General features: G+C 39.8%; 2 protein-coding genes across 21 annotated transcripts in view; one reads left to right on the plus strand and one right to left on the minus strand.

The window, feature by feature from the left end:
- TANC1 (tetratricopeptide repeat, ankyrin repeat and coiled-coil containing 1) overlaps positions 1 to 3,751 on the plus strand; it is a 263,697-nt gene extending 259,946 nt beyond the window's left edge. For all 7 annotated transcript variants that reach the window (XM_055108612.2, XM_055108615.2, XM_055108616.2 and 4 more), the window contains one exon: positions 666 to 3,751. In XM_055108612.2, coding sequence (XP_054964587.1) covers positions 666 to 2,100 — 1,435 coding nt within the window. In that variant the 3' untranslated portion in view covers positions 2,101 to 3,751. The remainder of the gene's footprint in view (positions 1 to 665) is intronic.
- A 2,210-nt stretch (positions 3,752 to 5,961) lies between these two features.
- Positions 5,962 to 22,552, minus strand: part of WDSUB1 (WD repeat, sterile alpha motif and U-box domain containing 1) — a 51,526-nt gene continuing 34,935 nt past the window's right edge. For 10 of the 14 annotated variants that reach the window (XM_055108617.2, XM_063595386.1, XM_034954336.3 and 7 more), the window contains 2 exons: positions 19,590 to 19,730; positions 5,962 to 7,382 (listed from right to left, as the gene is read on the minus strand). In XM_055108617.2, the coding sequence (XP_054964592.1) occupies positions 7,225 to 7,382; positions 19,590 to 19,730 (299 nt within the window). In that variant the 3' untranslated portion in view covers positions 5,962 to 7,224. The remainder of the gene's footprint in view (positions 7,383 to 19,589; positions 19,731 to 22,552) is intronic. The other 4 variants (XM_055108620.2, XM_063595384.1, XM_063595383.1 and 1 more) reach the window with 1 other exon arrangement.

Below are 22,552 nucleotides of genomic sequence, written 5' to 3' on the forward strand. Positions count from 1 at the left end.
TCTTTGTGTCTAGAGCTTTTTTTCTTGTGGGATCAAACCTGCCTGTTGAATTTGGGGAGATTTTGCTGCAGAAGTGTTGCTCAGGTGCCTCTCATCCTTTTTAGTACTGAATTAGTATTACTACCTGCTTCCAAGAGGCATAGTAGTGGACATTATCAGTGATGAGTAAACTTCTATTTTCTCCTGACGTCTCAATAATTATTCCTTCCCACCCCTCCCCCCATGTGAAACTTACTGCAACATGAACTTCCTACCTAGTTTAGTCCATATTTCAAGGAAACTGCCAACTAGGGACATTAGGAAGTTCAGAGGTGGGGAAGAGTGATATAAGCCTGTTGACTGAGAGGTGGGCACAGTGTTACCACGGGATGGTAACAATATTAAAAAGATTCTGGCGCCCACTGATTCATGCTTCTCCCTATTCCCAGCCCAGTGGTCTTTATGGAGAGCAGGGCTGTAGAGTCACACCCATCTAGGTTAGAATTCAGCACTGCCACTTAGCTGAGTTACTCTGGGCTGGTTAAGTGGGTCCTGGCCACCACCGTAAGTGTTCAAAACTCACTTGCTACCTTCTCTTTCCTTTGAGCACAGCTCTTTTATGAACAGTTACACTCTGAGCATGTTCGTGTGTGGTTTGTAATGTTACCTTACATTTTCCTACAAAGGCAATTCGTGGCAGCTCTGGCTGACCTGCAAGAGGCTGTGAAACTCTGTCCCACCAATCAGGAAATCAAGAGGCTTCTGGCCCGCGTAGAAGAGGAGTGCAAACAACTCCAGAGGAGTCAACAGCAAAAACAGCAGGGCCCGCTACCAGCCCCACCCAACGACTCCGAGAACGAAGAGGACACCCCAACCCCTGGCTTAAGTGACCACTTTCACTCTGAGGAGACTGAAGAGGAAGAAACTTCTCCCCAGGAAGAATCTGTTTCCCCAACTCCCAGGTCCCAGCCATCCTCATCTGTCCCTTCCTCATACATCCGAAACCTTCAAGAAGGGTTACAGTCCAAAGGAAGGCCAGTATCGCCACAGAGCAGGGCAGGAATCAGCAAGTCCCTGAGAGAGCCTGTGGCCCAGCCAGGGCTGGTCCTGCAGCCCTCCAAGCAGGCCCAGATCGTGAAAACCAGCCAGCACCTGGGCTCTGGCCAGTCGGCAGTGAGAAATGGCAGTATGAAAGTTCAGATCTCTTCTCAGAACCCTCCTCCAAGTCCCATGCCAGGGAGAATCGCTGCCGCTCCTGCTGGGAGCAGAACCCAGCATTTAGAGGGAACAGGTACTTTCACTACAAGAGCTGGTTGTGGCCACTTTGGGGATCGGCTGGGCCCCAGCCAGAATGTCCGCCTGCAGTGCGGTGAGAATGGCCCTGCACACCCTTTACCAAGTAAGACGAAAACCACAGAGAGGCTTCTGTCTCATTCCTCCGTGGCTGTGGACGCAGCCCCTCCAAACCAAGGTGGGCTGGCGACCTGCAGCGACGTGCGACACCCAGCTTCCCTCACCAGCTCAGGCTCTTCTGGTTCTCCATCCAGCAGCATAAAGATGTCAAGTTCAACCAGTAGTTTGACTTCGAGCAGCAGTTTTTCAGATGGCTTCAAGGTCCAAGGACCAGATACTCGAATTAAAGACAAGGTTGTAACCCACGTTCAGAGCGGTACAGCTGAGCACAGACCCCGCAATACGCCGTTCATGGGCATCATGGATAAGACTGCGAGGTTCCAACAGCAGAGCAATCCTCCAAGCCGCACCTGGCACTGTCCGGCGCCAGAGGGGCTGCTGACAAACACGTCTTCTGCAGCTGGCCTGCAGTCTGCTAACACTGAGAAGCCCTCTCTCATGCAAGTGGGAGGATATAATAACCAAGCCAAAACCTGTTCTGTTTCTACCCTGAGTGCAAGTGTCCACAATGGGGCACAAGTGAAGGAGCTAGAAGAAAGCAAGTGCCAAATTCCAGTTCACTCTCAAGAGAACAGGATAACTAAGACTGTTTCTCATCTGTACCAGGAAAGTATCTCCAAACAGCAGCCTCATATTAGTAATGAAGCCCACAGGAGCCACCTCACTGCAGCCAAACCAAAGCGATCATTTATAGAGTCAAATGTGTGAACCTTAAGAAAGCCCCATTTGTGGAATTTGGAAACGTGTGTTGACTCCTGGTGGTAAATTAAATAGTTTTTTTCATCATAAAAATTATTTTTTAGCCATTTTTTTTCTTTGGGGTGGATCTGATGCCATTGATATATCTAGAATGTGGGATAAAACTTCTTTAATAGCTAGAAATCACCATAAATAAGAATGCTAAACAGAATTGAAAATTATATCAACTTAAAATTTTAAGACAGCCCAGAAGACATTAATGACTCTCACTTATGAAATTGTTTGGCTTTTGCCACTTTCCTCCTTGCCTTTGCTATATGGTAGAATCACAGAACTTACTTAGAGAATAAATATGTCTATTGTTCAAGAGTGACAGGTTTAACTCATGACCAAGTGATGTACATCCAAGTGATGTATTCTGGAAACGATGGAATTTTACAGTTACAGTTCCATTGAGTCAAATCCCATTTTATATATACATAAAAATTAAGTTCTGAGTGAGTTCTAGCTAAATATAAGTGTGACTGTAAATGCAGCCATTTTTTTTAAGCAGAATATGAGAACACCTAAGTATTCCCTTCATAGCAGTTCCTATAAAGGGATTAAACACTTATTTCTGTGTTATGGTTCTTATTCATATATTTTTATAGCACCTTTTTTTGGAACCTATATTTGTGCTTGAAGGTGTTTTTGATATTTGGAAACAGTATAAGCCATTTGGAGTCATGATTGGTGGTCAAGTGGATTCAAGCTAAAATACTAAGACCAGCATTCTTAGTGGCGCTTATAAATTAGCTCTCACCTGGTTTACAAACTGCTTTTAACAATGGTAGTGCTCCTGGAACAATCCTTCCAAGCTCCTCTAAGGACAATATTTAATTCAGATACTAAAGGTAAGACTGGTTGTTACTTTTGTTTTGTTGTACAATTAGTACTTTATAGTCACATGTTGTATATATTAAATAGCCCAGTTTTATTCAGACTTGTAAATAGAACTATTTCAATGTAGTTAATCTAAAAACAAAAAAGAAAACCCCAGTCATGATTTGCATGTTCTCTGTAAGCTTCATCGATGCTGGTTATTGCACTGAATGATATATTATTATGGCATGTTAACAGTATACCAGTAACAGCACTTTATCTCATTTATATGAACACCTTTGAGGTGCTACTTCAGTCCAAGCTCTGATGTATTATTCATTTGTAAAGATAAGGTACAGGAATGAACCTTGGTTTAAAGGTATTTTTATATGAAAATGGTGTGTTATTGGAAGATGTTAAAATGCTAATTTGAGAGAAGTAGGAGTGTATCTGTTTTATATGTTGGGATGTGAAATTTATTTTCTAAAATTGAGGAGAAGGAAGTTATATATTTGTAGAATGTTTTAAAGTGAATTGTTGTAATGAAGTTCCTGTGAACATCATTATGGTTTTGTACAAATAGGAACCTCTGATGTCATTCTTCAACGTTTGTTCCTGTGTGTACAATTGTACTTTGTATGAACAGCTTTATCATTTTTATAGGCTTTCCATGAGTTTTGCTGTAACTACTATGGCTTATTTATTTTCTTTAATATTTGTGAAAGTCTTACTCCTTTGTTAGTTTTGTTTCTGCACAACTACTGTACTTTTCCATATGGAATAAAGACTATTAATAGAATGTGTTTTGCACTAAATGAGTCAATGGATAAGTAGAGAACAGCCTGATGACAGCTATCTCTGTTGCTTTTAATCTTTGTTACCCTAGAGGGAATAGTGAAAAGCATATTTTATATTAACACTACAAAATGCATATTTAATTTTGTTTTATAATTTCAGAATAAGGGTGACAGCTGCTAGAAATTCCACAATACTCAAGGGCCAAATTTAGTCTTTTTGCCTCAAATAGAAAGAAAGCATGCAGGAAAGCAATATATACTTCCTATCTATCTGTTTCAAGACATCTTGGTGTCTGTTTTTACTGGCAACGGGACATCTTTACTACTGTAATTCTCAAACACTTTGGCAATACACTGAACACTGTTATGACAGTTTGTTCTTTAACACATTTGTATTATCTTTCACTTAAAAGTATGTTTGTCTTTATGCCTACATATTTCAAAGTAATATGAGAGAGAACATTAAACTGTGTTGTATTGTGATAAAATTCTTGGAATCTTAAACATCATAATACCTCAGGTTATTTGGTCACTGCTCTTGCTAGCAAGGCTAAGTAGTTTCCGTCCTTTAGAGCTTTATATTTAATGGAAGGTTAAAAACAAAAACGGGATGGGAAGGAACGTATCGCCTAATACATAATTCTTGTCATTAGATGATTTTTCCTGTAAAGGAGCTAATAAGAATATTCTCATAATTTATTGTTCATTATGATTTTGATATATACTTAGTAAAGATAAGTAAGGTACTTGGCCCAGCCAGGAAGAGGTGATACATCCTTAGAAAGCTAATGGTCAGTCCTGACAGGACTGGGTGGTGGGCAGGTGTTGCTGCTCCACATTGCCCTGAACTAACAAACAAACAAACAGTGGGGTCTGGAGCGCCCAGCATGGGGGCTGTTTCGTGTCCCCTCTTACTGATGGTTTTGGTTTGCTTGTGTGGAAGACAGTTGTTCGGCTTTGGTTTATGTTTTATACAAGAAGAGATGTGTCAATTAGGTAAATTACTGGCATCTTAGTTTTCAGCAGTTTTGTTTTACAAGAAACTAGCCTGGTAAAGTATAAGAATGCAAAATACTGGCTGGGCGTGGTGGCTCACGCCTGTAATCCCAGCACTTTGGGAGGCCAAGGCGGGTGGATCACGAGGTCAGGAGATAGATACAGACCATCCTGGCCAACATGGTGAAACCCCGTCTCTACTAAAAATAAAAAATTAGCTGGGCATGGTGGTGTACACTTGTAGTCCCAGCTACTCAGGAGGCTGAGGCAGGAGAATCACTTGAACCTGGGAGGCAGAGGTTGCAGTGAGCCGAGATTGCACCACTGCACTCCAGCACAAGTCTCAAAAAAAAAAAAAAAAAAAAAAGAAAAGCAAAATACCTTAACACTTCTTTAAAAAAATGCCTTTTTGGCCAGGCGTGGTGGCTCACGCCTGTAATCCCAGCACTTTGGGAGGCCAAGGTGGGCAGATCACGAGGTCAGGAGATCGAGACCCTCCTGGCTAACACACGGTGAAACCCACCCCGTCTCTACTAAAAATACAAAAAATTAGCTGGGTGTGGTGGCGGGCACCTGCAATCCCAGCTACTCGGGAGGCTGAGGCAGGAGAATGGCGTGACCTGGGAGGCGGAGCTTGCAGTGAGCCCAGATCACGCCACTACACTCCAGCCTGGGTGACAGAGCGAGACTCCGTCTCAAAAAAAAAAAAAAAAAAAAAGCCTTTTTGCATTTTCTAGCAATGACTTTGAATGATTTAATTTTTATTTAAAAAACAGCTAACCTCCATCGGAAAATGTCTATCAATCAAAACAGAGACAGTTGGACCAATGGTAAGTTCTTTTAAGTTAAGTTTAAAAAGTGTTCTGTTGAAATTATTAGCATACTTTATTTAAAGAATACAACAGAAAAACGGCCGGGCCTGGTGGCTCACGCCTGTAATCCCAGCATCTTGGGAGGGCAAGGCAGGTGGATCAGGAGCTCAGGAGTTTGAGACCAGCCTAACCGACATGGTGAAACCCTCTCTGTACTAAAAATACAAAAAGTAGCTGGGTGTGGTGGCACGCACCTGTAATCACAGCTACCTGGGAGTGAGGCAGGAGAATTGACTGAACCCAGGAGGCAGAGGCTGCAGTGAGCCAAGATCGTGCCATTGCACTCCAGCCCGGGTGACAGAGCGAGACCCTACAAGAAAAGAATACAACAGAAAAACACCTAGAACATGCTTCTAGCCTTTTTAATCCTGAATAGTAAGAATGTGAGAAGCACGTCATATTAATAAAAAAGTTTTCTGGAACCATTGATTATGAATCCTAGTTATGTCGTAAAGGTTAACAAAGTTTAGCAATACATTAAGTTAAAAAGGTTTACAAAGAAAGAATTATTATAAAGAAATGTTTGGAGATTTCCATGTTAGCAAGGCTTGCTGCCTTTCTGTGAACATGCAGCATATTAGCTATGAGTTCATAAAATGCGTAGTCAGCCTTTTCCTATATTTACATTGCTTTTCCCTTTTTATTTCCAAGTTTCAACGTTCCTGAACAGTTCTTCAGCAACTGGAGGTAATTAATAGTGCAAAGAAGGGTGCAGTCCCAGAGGCTCAGCCTGCGCTGACAATGCAGTTCTAACAAGCTTCCCGCGGATGGCTTCCATTCTAGTAACAACTTTGGACAGGCAAGAAGTTAGCACCACCTTTACTTCCTGAACCTGAAGTTTTTTTCTGGAGTGAACATATCAGGCTATTGTGTAAAAATGCCTTTGTATAGTTACTCCAGCTTAGAATTATATGTGAGAACATTTAATAATTCTTCATTCTGAAGGGAGGCTAGAGTTTGTCACGTTATATATTTCAGCAAAGTCAACTTGACTTACTCAGAATTTATTTCATCTAACTTGTACCTAAGTTTGGAAAATAAGAAAAAAATCATTATCCTGCAAATTTAAAATCCAAAAAAATTGCTTCAACATCTGAAGTGATTTTTCTCAATTTAATCATAAACAATCTACAACCATTTTGCTACAAATTCTCTTTAAAAGGCCTCCAAAGAGTTATTGAATGAATGGCTATTACCTAGAATGTAAACATCTGTTATTCTAGGCTATTACCTAGAATGTAAACATCTGTTATTCTAGAGTAGTCCAACCTTTAGTTATAAAGAGAGATGACCTACATCTAACAAGAATAAATGTGGGCACTGTTGGGAATGATAGTAAGAGGAATTTTAAAAACTTAGGACACTGCAATTTAAAGTATAACTTTATTTCTATATAGCTGAAGATTCTTTTCACTAGTACAAAAAGGCTTTTATAGTAAGTCCATGTGTTTTTAAAGAATGAAAATTGACAATTTTTATAGGTAACTAAATTTAAGAAGTTTACCTTTTTCCTGTTTTGCTTTTAATAATGTCTGATTAGTATTTATTTACCTATAAATCATTCAAATGAGATCACTGAAAATATAAATAATACAATATCAACAATTTTACTTTTGGTGTGTCTCCAGCCATCTATTGATGGCCATTTTCAGAGTCCTATTTGGTGTAAGTACCGCTGAAGGAAGAACAAGATTTGTCATGGGACTTGTACGTTTCTTTTTGCTGATCCAATTTTCCATTGCTTCCTTTTCATATGAATAGCCATCTAAAAAAAAAAATCACACAAATTACATGATGTAGGAAAGGGAAATGAGGATTTCTAAAATGAAGTGAATGTAAAAACTCCTTGCAGAGGCCTTTATTGTGACTTAAGGGTTATTCCTGTCTTGCTTGTACCAGCACCCCCAAAAATCTCTCTGCCACAACACCTGAAATGCATTGATTGGATGGAGATGTATGAAGCAAAAATTGCCCAGAAGAGTAACATTATAAACACTTTGAACAGTACCACTGAGACCGGGACCCTGTCAAATTCAGACACAGTGGAAGAGAAGAAAGGAACAGAGCTGGGAAGAGTGGGAGTGAGGATAAACTGCCCATCAGAGCTGTTGAAAAGAGCCTTATGATTCAGCCAAACTTTCCAACACCTTGAAAAGTCAGGAAAACAGGTACCCAGAGATGACAGAATTTACTCCCCTAAGGATTTGACAGTGAAGGGACTTAGGTTTTTTTGTTTGTTTGTTTGTTTTGAGACCAAGTCTCACACTGTTGCCCAGGCTGGAGTACACTGGCGAGATCTTGGCTCACTGCAAGCTCCACCTCCCAAGTAGCTGGGATCACAGGCACCTGGTACCACATCCGGCTAATGTTTTGTATTTTTAGTAGAGTTTCACTATGTTGGCCAGTCTGGTCTGGAACTCCTGACCTCAGGTGATCCACCCACCTTGGCCTCCCGAAGTGCTCGGATTACAGGCATGAGCCACCATGCCCGGCCACTAAGGTTTTTTTAAAACCATATTCTTGCAAAATTATTTGCCTTTATACATGTAAAGATTGGACTTTTGCTTCACTACTTTCATTTTTATACTTGTAGCTCTTTCTCAAGCTGAAAATCTTGGTTCCTGATTTCATTTACTCATTTAATCTACAGTACATATCACTGTTTCAAAATAATGCCAGTATATTTACTAACATAAAACTGAAAGAAATTTTAAGATTACTTTATGGTTCTTTCTGTCATCAAGGTAGATTCACTACAGTGGTCCCAAAATACTGTGTCTGAAAACAACACTTACTTGGTTTCAAAGTTAAAACTATAGGCTGGGCGTGGTGGCTTTCACCTGTGATCCCAGCACTCTGGGAGGCCAAGGCGGGTGGATCCACTTGAGGTCAGGTGTTTGTTTGAGACCAGCCTGGCCAACATGGCAAAACCCTACCTCTACTAAAAATACACAAATTAGCTGGGCATGGTGGCAGGTGCCTGTAATTCCAGCTACTCAGGAGGCTGAGGCAGGAGAATCACTTGAGCCCGGGAGACAGAGGTTGCAGTGAGCTGAGATCGCACCACTGCACTCCAGCCTGGGTGACAGAGCAAGACTCCATCTCAAAAAAAAAAAAAAGTTACAACTATAAAACAAGGTACCTTCAGAGGGGTCTAATCTAACCCTGTCCAATCCTTGTTACCCACCCTTCCCATATAAGTAACCATGTGTAATCCATTTTCAAATATGTATATGTGCACACAGTACATATACATTCTACATAAAAGCTAGCATACTAGCAACACTATTTTGCACCTTGGTGTGTTTATTTTCCCCACAGTACTCCACTGTAAGGATGTAAGATGTAAGGACATCTGGGTGGTTTCCAATCTTTGCCTTTTACAAATAGTGCTGTACCAAGGAAACCCCAAGAAAACCATACACACACAAAATACAAATAGTGCTGCAATGAATCTTTGCCTTTTACAAATAGTGCTGTACCAAGGAAACCCCAAGAAAACCATACACACACAAAATACAAATAGTGCTACAATGAAGTCTTATGCATGTGTCACTTTTGGGGAGATTTCAGAAGTAGGATTGCTAAAGCAGCATATATAATCTCGCTAGATAGTGCCAACTTCCTTCCATAGGAATTCTACGTTTTTCATTCCTGCTAGCAATGTTTATGAGAATGCCTTTTTCCCCTACAGCCTAACCAACAGTATATGTTGTCAAACTCCTGGATTTTTGCCAGTCTCTAGGTAAGCAATGGTACAATATATCAGCTGGAGAATCTTTTGTTCATATGTTTGAGCCATTTGCTTTTCTTTTTCCTGTGAGCTATTCATATTTTTTGCCCATTTTTCTACTAGGTTGTCCTTAAGATTTCAAATATATGGAATATCAACACTTCATCAATTTCTCCCTTGATTCCCAGAGAGCGAAGTTTTCCCAATTCTATCAAGGAATTTACTTACATTGTCTTTAGGACTTTAAGTCTTTGAAGAGATGGGGTCCTGCTGGTCTCAAGCTCCTGGGCTCAAGTGACCCTCCTTACATCAGCTTCCGGAATAGCTGGGACTCCAGGTACAAGCTGCTGCGCTCTGCAGGTTTCCCTTTTTATGTCTGGGTTTCTGATTCATTTGGAATTTAAATGTACACTATGCAAGATGGATCCAATTTTATCCTTTTCCACAGGGTGATCTTATTGTCAAAATACCACTTGTTAGAAGTAATTTTTACCACTGATTTTAAATGCTATCTTTATCAATCACTAAATTTCCAAATGCACATGGATCGATTTCTGGATTTTAAACTTTTCCATTGTTCTATTCCTGGGCCAACACTACACATTCACTTATGGAGGTTCTCGACATGTAACATCTCATAGGACTAGCAACCTTCCTCATTGTTTTTTTCTAGGTTATTTTTGCTGTTCTTGTTTATTAGGTTCCACGTGAAGAATCACCTTGTGTATCTCTCGGTAAAAAGTTTTATCAGGATCATGTCAACCCTATGAAATGGAGAAAGCTGATATCCCGCAGCCACTGAGTCTTCCTACCCCTCAGCATGCTCCACCTGCCATTATACTTTCACAGGGATGTTTTTGTTTTTATGTAGGGTTGAAAGTTTTACCTATTTCTTAAGTTTGGGGTTTTGGTGTGTGTGGTTTTTTTCTAAGATAGGGTCTCACTCTGTCACCCAGGCTAGAGTCCAGTGACATGACGGTAGCTCACTGCAGCCTCGACCTCCCAGGCTCAAGCAATCCTCTCACCTCATCCTCCCAAGTAGCTGGGACTACAGGCATACACCACAACACCTGGCTAATTTTTTAAATTTTTTTGTAGAGAAGGGGGGTCTCATTATGTTGCCCAGGCTGGTCTAGAACACCTTGGCTCAAACAACGCTCCCACCTTGGCTTCCCAAAGTGCTGGGTTTACAGACATGGATTACACTGCACCCAGCCAAGTTTAGGTCTCATTTGTTCTAGTTTTTGTTACTGTAACTTAACTATTCAGTTATAACTTTTAAGTGCTTTGGTTCACTGAATCTTACTTAACTTGCTACTTTACGAAATTCATATTGTTTATAGATTTTCTATTCTTTTGGGCTTTCTACATATACAGTTATATAGAAAGGGTTTTTCCCTTTCAAGTTTTTTTTGCGGGGGGGGCAAGGGGTGGCTAATATTTCTAAAACAATAGCTGAGAGAGAGCATCCTTTATATCCCTGACTGTAATGGGAATGCTTCCACTGGCTTCTGTGCCAAGGTATATGTACTTTTTATCATATAAGAAAGTCGGCTAGGCTCAGTGGCTCATGCCTATAATCTCAGCACTTGGGAGGCCAAGGCAAGTGGATCACTTGAGCCCTGGAGTTTAAGACCAGCCTGGGCGACATGGTGAAACCCCAGATCTGGATTGTTTTGGTTGTTTCACCTCTGTGTTACTTTTGCCTACTTACAAATTAGTACCAGCTGTGTAGCTCCCCCACCTTGGGGGCCTGAGTTCTGGCCCTGAGAGACTGAGGTTCTGAGAAACTAAACTTCTGTTTCCTCCGTCCTAGAGAAGGAAACATGCTTTCTGCAGAAACTGTTACCTGTGACTGCCTTTTGCTCTTTTTGAGATATATTTCACACCATAAAATGCACCCATTTGTGGTTCTTGGTATATTTCAGAGTTGTGTATCACTCCATCAATCCCATACCCATTAGCAGTCACTGCCCCCGCAGCCTGTGGCCGCCTCTAACTGACTTTGTCTCTATGGATTTGCCTGTTTTGGGCATTTCATATAATGGGAATCATACACTATGCAGCCTTTGGTATAGGGCTTCTTGCACTTACTTACCATAATTTTTCCAAGGTCCATCCTCTACATATTTGTGCATTTTTATGGCTCGATATTCTCTTGTAAGGCTATACAACATTTCATGCATTCACTTGTTGATGGACATCTGGGTTGTTTCCACCTTTGGGCTACTAGCTGCTATGCCTGTACAACTTTTTGTATGATTATGTGTTTTCAATCCTCCTGCCTATAGACTTAGGAGTGGAATTGTAATAACTTTCTGAAGAGCTTCCAGACTGTTTTCAACAGCAACCACACATGAAGGTTCCATTTTCTGCACATCCTTGCCAACACGTATTTTCCTACTTTTTGATTCTAGCCATCTTAACAGGTATGACATGGTTTTGTTTGGCATTAATGACACTGACCGTCTTTTGAAGTGCTTATTGCCAAATAGCATATCATTAGACCATTCCAGGGCACCATTACCTATATTAACTTCTTTAATCTGCACAACAACCTTATGATGTAAGATATTGTTAGCATTCCTATTTTACAAATGAGGAAACTGAGGCATGGCCTGAATAACTTTCCAGGGTCACACAGGTAGGGAGCAACTGACCTGGGATTTAAACCCAAGCAGTGTGGCTCCACAGACAATGCTCTTACTCTCCCTGTACATGGGACTTCCAGAAAGGACAACTATAGTAACTGAAATTTAAAAAAAAATCTCATTGGACAGGTAAATAGCAGTTAGACAACTGGAGGAAAGACAACTGGTAGGCAGGTCCAAGAAAAACACCTAGAAAGGCTTAAGAGAGACGCTGCAGGGGATGAGAATGGCTGAAACATTTCCAGAACTAGTGAAGGGCATGAAAGAGAAAAGTCTATGAAGACAAATAGAAATTAGACAGTATACTTGAACTGCAACTGAAAAGCATACCTGAAGTCAGAGTATAACCAAGTATAACCCAACACGGTGAAGGCTCTAGAGAAAAAGCAGAGTGGGCAGATCAGGTTTAGGAGGTTTTTATATGTTCAGAATAGACCTGAAAGAAATAATCTAGCTGGAACACCTACCAGTGCAGGGCAGGCATTTCTACTCTTTAGCCCCAGTTAACATTTAGTTTTTAGGTTTTCTGTAATTCTAACCAAAATACCACTTTGTGTTGTAACATAAGATGATTCTAAAATTTATCTTGGCTGGGCACATCACTTGAGGTCAGGAGTTCAAGACCAGCCTGGCCAACGTGGCAAAACCCTGTCTCTACTAAAAATACAAAAATGAGCCAGACATGGTGGCACGTGCCCATAATCCTAGCTACTAGGGAGGCTGAGGCAGGAGAATCGCTTAAACCCAGGAGGTAGAGGTCTCAGTGAACTGAGATCACGTCACTGCATTCCAGCCTGGGTGACACAGTGAGACTCTGTCTCAAAACAAAAATTATCTTGACAGCTAAATTGGCAAAAATGACCAAGCCAAATTTTTTTAAAGATTGGACATAACTAAAAATGTACAGCAGTGCCTATCAGTATTAGGAATGTATACAAATGTACCTGTAAATACATGACTGGGGATGTTTTCTTTTTTCTTTTTTTTTTTTTTTTTTTTGAGATAGAGTCTTGCATTGTCGCCAGGGCTAGAGTGCAGTGGCATGATCTCGGCTCACTGCAACCTCTGCCTTCCGGGTTCAAGCAATTCTCCTGCCTCAGCCTCCCAAGTAGCTGGATGTTTTCTATAGAGTCACTTGTGGTAAGCTGGCAAAAAAAATGGAGAAAGATGCCTATAAACAGAGTAAGAGTTAATTTCAGTAACATCCATACCAGGAAATGCTATCCTGCAGATAAGAATGAAGCATGTACTTCCAAATATACTGACAAATGGTGTTCTCTCTGATACACTGTTGATAAACAAAAGCAACTTTTATTTATTTATTTAGAGATGGAGTCTCGCTCTGTTGCCCAGGCTGGAGTGCAGTGGCACGATCTCGGCTCACTGCAAGCTCTGCCTCCTGGGTTCATGCCATTCTCCTGCCTCAGCCTCCCAAGCAGCTGAGACGACAGGCACACGCCACCACACCCAGCTAATTTTTTTTTTAATATATTTTTAGTAGAGACGGGGTTTTACCGTGTTAGCCAGGATGGTCTCGCTCTCCTGACCTCATGATCTGCCCGCCTCGGCCTCCCAAAGTGCTGGGATTACAGGCGTGAGCCACCGCGCCCGGCCAAAAGCAACTTTTTAAAAATATGCATCAGGCTGGGTGAGGTGGCTCACACCTGTAATCCCAGCATTTTGGGAGGCAGGCAGATCACCTGAGGTTGGGAGATCGAGACCATCCTGGCTAACAAGGTGAAACCCCATCTCTACTAAAAATACAAAAAAATTAGCTGGGTGTGGTGGCACATGCCTGTAATCCCAGCTACTCAGGAGGCTGAGGCAGGAGAATCGCTTGAACTGAGGAGGCAGAGGTTGCAGTGAGCCAAGATTGTGCCATTGCACTCCAGTCTGGGCAACAAGAGCGAAACTCCCTCTCAAAAATAAATAAATAAAAGTATGCATCATAACTCATTTGTTATAGGACACTATAAATGGATGGAAAAATATCTAGAAGGATACACCTAAACCGTATCATTGCTACATGAGAATACAGAAGAGCCCCCATTTTTAAAATCGCTTGTCTGTTTTTCACTAAGCCCGTATTACTTTCATAATTTAAAAGAATGAATAAAAATGAGGTATAAGAATGCTGAAATACAAACAGGTCCTGAAAATTTTTCTGAGGCAATTAGTCCAATAGATATAAAAATATACATAAGGAAAAACTGAAAAAAGATGTATTCTGAATATTCAGAAAAATGTAGGTGGGAAAAGGAAAGTAGAAGAGAAATTAGAATTATATGCTGGCAGGAATTTCTCCACACATGTATCAATCAATAGAAAGAAATTGGTTCAATTCTGCTATTAATGATTAGGATTGGGTTTTTTAAAAAAATTCAACTGTATGTTTCCCATAGGAACACCTATAAAACAAAGTAACACAGGAAGGTTAAAAACAAATGAGTGGTAAGTCTACAGGGATTACGCTAAGAAAAAAAAGCCACTTGAAAGCTGTTTTACTACATGATTCCACTGATATACCATTTTTGAAATGGAGGACAAATTAGTGGTTTCCAGGGGCTGGGGTCGGAAGACAGTAGGGAGATCATGGGTCCAGTTATAATTTGGAAGTGCTCTGTCTCAAATGTAGTAAGGTAATCACAAACCTCTAGACAGGATAAGACTGTGTAGAGCTTCACACACACAGATAAGTACAAGTAAAACTGGGGAAATCTAAGATCTGTGGGTTCTAGCAATGTCAATATCCTGGTTGTGATATAATAGTATCATTTTGAAAAATGTTACCAGTGGGGAAAGCTGGGAAGTGCACAAGGTATATGTCTCTATTGTTTCTTATAACAGCATCAATTAAAAATAATAAAATTTAAAAATAAATGTGTGGTACCAGAAAGGTTAAAATCAAAGACATAGACAATAGGAAAAAGTAAGGCTGTGAAGCAATTAGAATTCCTATACACTGCTGGTGGGCATAGAAAGTGATTTAACCACTCTGGAATGCTGTTTATGTATACCTTCTCCTAGGAATATAGCTAACAGAAATGCATACATATGTTAACCAAAAACATGTACAGAAAGGTTCATGGCAGCACTATTTATAACAGCCAACAATGCCCGTCAACAGAATGAATTATATGCACACAATGGACTTCTATACAGAAATGAAAATTAAACTGCTTTGTGCAACAATATAAATGAATCTCACAAACATGTTTAAGAAGCCAGACCCAAGAGAGAGACACGTTATGATCCAATAGCAAACTAATAAAGTAATCTATCCTATTATAGTCTAAAGGAGAAAAAAAATATGTCAATAGCCTAAAAATTCTCAGCAAACTGGAGATAGAAGGGAACTAACTTGATAAGGGGAGCTAATTATCATACTTAATGGTGAAAGTTGAATGCTTTCCCTCTAAGTGCAGGTGAAGGTAAGAATGTCTACACACCACTTCTTTTCAACATTGTACTGGAAATTCTGACCCAAAATAACATGAAAAGAAAAAAAGGATTCATACAAATTGGAAAGAAAGAAATTACTTAGATGACACACTCATGTATGAAGAAAGTCTATTAAGCTTCTATTAAAAAGCTACTAACAGCCCTACATATCTAAGGAGTCTGCATCCACTGATTCAACTAACTGCTGATAAAAAAAAAAAAAAGCCAATACAGTATAACAGCTATTTACAAAGCACTTACATTGTATTGGGCGCATAAGTAAGCTAGAGATGATTTGAAAGGGGACAGGACGTGTGGTGTGTAGAGCATCCACAGACTTTTGTGTTGAGGGAGTTGGTTACTGAAGGATGACTTTACTACTCAATGTAGCAAGGTCACAAAGTCAATATATAACATTGTATTTCTATTTGCTCAAATTGTACAGTTATAAAAATATGAGCTACTGGCCAGGCTCAGTGGCTCACACGTCTTATCTCAGCACTTTGGGAGGACAAAGCAGGAGGATGGCTTGAAGCCAGAAGTTCAGGACCAGCCTGGGCAACAGAGAGACCCCATCTCTACAAAAATAAAAATTTTTTAAAGTTAGCCGGGCATGGTAGTAGGTGTTTGTGGTTCCAGCTACTTGGCAGGCAGAAGGATTGCTTGAGCCCAGGAGGTCGAAACTGCAGTGAGTTAAGATTGTGCCACTGCATGCCAGCCTGGGCAACAGAATGAGACCTCATCTCTAAAAAGTAAAAATTTAAACATTTTTTTAAAATAAGCTACCTAAAGATAATTTTGACAAAATGTGCAAAACCTATAACGGAAAAGAAGACCTAAGCAAATGCAATGCAAAGTGATACCATGTTCATGGATTAGAGCAGTTCAACTCCAAACTAATCTATAGATTAAACACCATCCCAGTGAAAATCCGGGCAAGGAAACTGAGAAAGTGTTTCTAAGATCTATGTGGAAATGCAAAGGGAGCAAGAATAATCAAAACAGTAAAAGAACTAAGTCATGTGATTTTCACTATCTGACTTCAAGACTTACTATAAAGCAGCTGGACACCGTGGCTCATGCTTGTAATACCAGCACTTTGGAAAGCCAAAGGAGGACAGACCCCCTGAGGCCAGCAGTTCAAGACCAGCCTGACCAACGTGGCGAAACCCCATCTCTACTAAAAATAATAAAAAAAAATTAGCCAGGCATGGTGTTACACACCTGTAATCCCAGCTACTTGGGAGGCTGAGGCATGAGAATCACGTGAACCCGGAAGGCGGAGGTTGCAGTAAGCCGAGATGGAGCCACTGCACTCCAGCGTGGGCAACAGAGCAAGACTCTGTCTCAAAAAAAAAAAAAAGACTATAAAGCTACAGTAATCGAAGCACTGTGGTAACCGGCCCCCAGATAGACATAAAAATCAATCAAACATCATACAAAGTCTAGAAATGGATGATTTCAACAAACATGCCAGGTAATTCATTAATAGAATGATTTCTCAATAAGTGATGCTGGAACAACTGGATATTCATTTAGGAAAGCCATATACAAAAATGTGAAATAAGTCCTAGACCTAAACCTAAAATTTAAAACCTTAAATTGTCTAGAAGAAAAAAGGATAAAAGATCTCTGAAACCTTGGGGTAGGCAGATTTCTTAGAACTCAAAAAGTATGAAAGTGAAAAATAAGATTTCATCAAAATTAAAAACGTTGTCTCTATAAGAGACATCATTATGAAACTGATGAGGCAGGCTACAGACCAAGAGAAAATATGTGCAATACATTACCTTACAAAAGACTTGCATCTAAAGAACTCACAACACAGTAAGATAATCCAACATGAAATGGGGAAAAGACTTGAAGATATAAATTACAGAAAAGATATATGACTGGATAAATAAGCTCACAAAAAGATGCTCAACATCATTAGTCAAGAGGGAAATGCAAATTAAAAACACAATGAGAGGCCGGGTACAGTGGCTCACGCCTGTAATCCCAGCACTTTTGCAGCCCAAGGCAGGTGGATCACGAGGTCAGGAGATCGAGACCATCCTGGCTAACACTGTGAAACCCCGTCTCTATTAAAAATACAAGAAATTAGCCGGGCATGGTGGCAGGTGCCTGTAGTCCCAGCTACTCAGGAGGCTGACGCAGGAGAACGGTGTGAACCCGGGAGGCGGAGCTTGCAGTGAGCAGAGATCACACCACTGCACTCCAGCCTGGGCGACAGAGCAAGAGTCCATCTCAAAAAAAAAAAAAAAGCACAATGAGATACCACTTCATATCCACTAAAATGGCAAAATTTAAAAGACTAGCAATACCAAGTGCTGGAGAGGATGTGGAGAAACTGGAAGACTCAGCTAGGAAATTACAATGATACAATCACTTTGAGAAACATTTTGGTAGTCCCTTTAAACATTCGCTTATCGTACAACCCAGTAATTTCACTCCTATATATTTAACCAAGAGAAATGAGAAATGTCCAGACAAAGATCTGTACATAAATGTTACAGCAGCTTCAGTCATAATAGCCACAAAATAGAAAAGACCTGAAAGTCCACTGACAGGTTAATGGATAAACATATTATGGCATATCTATGCAAGGAAACATTACTCAGCAATAAATATAAATTACTGATACTACAAGCTAGATCAATCTGGAAAGCTGAGAAAAAGCAGCCAGACTCAAAAGAGTTGCAGCCAGAAGGAAATGTTGGATTGGTATCTGCCTCATGGATGAAACTAAAATTTGAGACCTGTCTATGGTCACGTGTGGTTTTTTTTTTTGTAGCAAAAAAGCACACTGAACATCAGAGTGAATATTCAGAAGCCTCTCAATAAGTTGAGACAGAACCCTATTACACTCTTTGCTGCCAGGTTTTCCTAAGATTCACTTTTAATAAATCAACTGCAAACAAGAGTCCTGATAAACCAGTCAAAAAATGTGCAGCCACTGCTATACTCACAGCAAATTTCATAGCCTGAAATAAAAATAGCTAATTGACTTTTATTGAGTGTTTATTATATGCAGGTACAGCTTTAAGTACCTAATACAGATGAACTCATAACGATAAGACACTACATAATTAGTTCCACTAATGTGGACGGTGGACAGCATATACAAAGTAAGTCCATCAGCTAATTATCAGAGAAGATGAATAGATGTTTTATACTCAAATATATGTAAATAGTAAACTACCATGTAAAAAAAATTCATTGCCTCCCTAGCAAAGTAAGGACTATAGTTTCAAAACAACTATTAAGCTGGCAAAAGTAAATGGAGTTATAAAATACAATGATCACAAAACTGGAAAACCAGGTACAATTAGATATATTACTGGCAGTACTCTAAACTGTTTTTTTTTCCTAGAAAATAACACATCTAACAAAATGTGTCAAACTGTTTTCACATTCATAAAACATCCTCAAATTGACTAATTCTGCTTTGCAACATATAACCCACGTAAATAACCCTAAGAAATGGTAAAAACAGAAATGTGCCAAGTTGTCAGCATAATGCCATTTACAGTGTAAAGATTTGCAAGCACATACACACCAACTAACAGAAAAGTCCAACACAATGTATCATACAGCCACAATGGGATAAAGCTATTCAAAGTGAAAACTCCAGACAAAGTCAACATAGACTAAGCCAATATTCAGAAACATATAAGGAAGCTGTAGGCCAAAATTAAATATATATATATATATATAAAATTTGGATTCACTGATTACAACTATGTATAATAAAGTATGTAGGTCTGTTAACAACACTTAGAAATATGGAATGATACAACTTTATAATTAAATTCTTTGTAGAAGATTGTTTAAATTCATGATAGACAAACACAAGAGATCTCAACAATCTGTCTTTAAAAAATAGTATTTTATCTTTACATCCTAGCAACTAAATACACATTTCACAAGTTTAAGTAAAACTTAATCCTTTTGTGTCAACTCCACAACTACTCTGTCCAATTTCATTATGAAATATACAATATTCATTTGTTCACCCAAGGTTTAATTAGTTTACGAAAAAACTACTTAAAATTCTTCACATTTAAGCAAACTTCTGAGAACTGTCTAAACTTTTTATTCATTTAGCACAAAACATCCCCTGAACTTAGTATAGCATCACACATACCTGATGCGATGACCGGATCTTTCATAAGTTCTCTAGTTATTGGACATATAAATTCATCAGGAATTCCTGAAGAAAGGGATTTAACCTTGGTCCTGAGCTCTTCAATTTTCCTCAGCACTTTACTACGCAGTCCTAGAGATTCTGAAAAGAAATTACTGTTAGGGCTGGATAACTACTAGTAATCCTTACTACTAGGATACTACCAGTAATCCTTATTCACAAATAGAGTTTGTTGTTGGGGTTGATTTTGAGACAGGGGCTCACTCTTTTGCCCAGGCTGGAGTGCAGTGGCAAAACGATCACCACTCATTGCAGCCTTGACCTCCTGGGCTCAAGTGATCCTCCCACCTCAGCCTCCTGAGTAGCTGGGACTACAGGCACATGGCACCATGCCCAATTAATTTATATATTTTCTGTAGAGATAAGGTTTCACTATATTGCCCACGCTGGTCTCAAATTCCTGGGTTCAAGTGATCCTACTGCCTCATCCTCTCAAAGTGTTGGGATTACAGGTGTGAGCCACCACAGCCAGCCACAAATAGAGATTTTATCTACTACCACCAGAAATCTTCTGACATACTGTTTTACCGCATGAACTATTGTTTTCTTTATAAATTCCTTAACAAATCTCTGTTGTATAGAATACTGTTGGTTAAAATATATCAGCAGCTAATAGCTCATTTTAAATAGATTCTGAAAGTTCAAGAATTTCAGGTTGCCAGACACTAATATACTCTACAAAATCAGAAAAGGCTCATTACTGGTTACTTACACAACAAAAAATTTCCTAAAAATCATTTTTAAATATGTTTGAGTTCAAAACGTAAAAATGCCATGTTACGATATTTTTAAACTTAATGAAATTGGATATATTTGCTGATTCTTGCAAGAAACACAATCACAAATAAAGCTCATCTGTTTGTCCAAACCATAAACAGTTTCACTTGTTTTTATTCTTAACTTTAAAAGATTTTTAGTTTTAGAAAGTCTAATGAATTTTAGGAATTTTAGAATTATTGGCTGTTTACACTTTTAGAACTAGTTGACAGTTCTACTTTAGGTTGAAGTGGGTAGAAGAATTAGATTTCAGAATGCCTTACAGTTACTAGAAAAAGCCAAACCAACTTTCTTTCTGTTGGGAGGTAATGCTCCATGAGGTTTATACATGTCTTAGGACACCCTGTGTTTCAGACAGTCTTCTTGAGGATGTCTGAAAACATCCTTGGAAGCTAGAGATAGTGCGTCCCTCCCTGTGGGAGGGCAGATGTTTCCTGACCACTATAATGTCTTGCCTCTTGGGGGCTATTTGCTTAGCCCCCTCATAAGACTGGGGGTTTCCCAAGCTCAGGGCTCCTCAGCTGTGACATAAACATAAACCACCACCATGAAACTTAAGAGGGAAAGGGGAGGCTGGGTACAGTGGCTCATGCCTGTAACCCCAGCACTTTGGGAGGATGAGGCAGGTGGATCACTTGAGGTCAGAATTTCAAGACCAGCCTGGCCAACATGGCAAAACTCCATCTCTATTAAAAATACAAAAAAAAAAAAAAAGAAAGAAAAAAAATAGCTGGATGTGGTGGCACATGCCTGTAATCCCAGCTACTCGGGAGGCTGAGGCAGGAACTTCACTTGAACCCAGGAGGCGGAGGTTGCAGTGAGCTGAGATGGCGCCACTGCATTCCAGCCTGGGCGACACAGTGAGACTCTGCCTCAAAAAAAAAAAAAAGAGGGGAAGGGGAAACAATCAGAACCTGAAGTGCAAGTGTCTGCTGTGTCACGAGTAATAAACCGTTTGAGTCAGTCAGGGCTCATTGCCCACATTCATGTGAATGTGGCAAGTTACCCTAGCAGCTTCCTGCCACCGAAGGGCTGCTTTCCTCTGACTTCCTTCCAATGGGATATGCTGAGACCAAACTGAGGATTTTTAAAACAATTTTTTTTAAAGTGTCACAAACAAATCAATGATTTCTTTACATGTTGAATATGATTTTGCAAAAATATTTATAACTCAAAAAGATTCCCTCAAATTCTTTATGAAATCACCATCCAGTTTCAAGAGAAAGCTATTTCAACACAAAGTACTCAAAAGTGCTTAGTTAGGGAAGTACCTCTAAAATGCAGCACAGTGTTAGCTGATCACCACAGCCAGCCTTGAATGTAACAAATCAGAGAATGGTCATGACAGTTTATCGAGTCCACCTCTTCCCAGAATGTCCCATTCACAACGCTGTGTTTTCCAAGGGTTAGCTGAGCTGTGTTTTTATTTTGCCAGGCAAATACAGTGGAAGGTTTACGAGGAGTTATAATGATGGATCATGTATTCTAAGCTAAGTAAGGTGGAAAATAAGAGTAGAGATAGATAAGAGGTACATAAGATTAATAGAATAAAGGCTTAAATAAGATCAAGATTTGCTGAAGTGGGGTATTAGAGGATGAGATGGTAGAAAATCTGTCGTGACTGGGGTATGCTTCCTAAAAATCTTCCACCTGGGTAGAGACATGGCTTCAAAAACTGTCATAAATGTTTCCAGAACACGTTTGCAATAAGACAGTAGACATCTCATTTAAAGAGATAATTATATAACATAATAAGAAAAGGAGGCTGGGTGTAGTGGCTCATGCCTATAATCTCAGCACTTGAGAGGCCAATGTGGGAGCACTGCTTAAGACCAGGAGTTTGAGACCAGCCTGGGCAACATAGCAAGACTCTTTCTCTACAAAAAAAATTTTAAAAATTAGCTGGGCATGGTGGTGCATACCTGTAGTCCCAGCTCCTCAGGAGGCTGAGGCAGGAGAATCTACAGAGCCCAAGAGGTAGAGGCTACAGTGAGCCATGTTCATGCCACTGCACTCCAGCCTGGGCAACAGAGTGAGACTCTGTCTCAAAAAAAAATTAAGAAAAAGAAAAAAATATAGGAGCAACTAATATTCTTTAAAAAGTATATTTTCCTGTCAAAAATATT

Source organism: Pan paniscus, chromosome 13 (assembly GCF_029289425.2).
Source record: "Pan paniscus chromosome 13, NHGRI_mPanPan1-v2.0_pri, whole genome shotgun sequence".
In the NCBI taxonomy this organism is placed as follows: domain Eukaryota; kingdom Metazoa; phylum Chordata; class Mammalia; order Primates; family Hominidae; genus Pan; species Pan paniscus.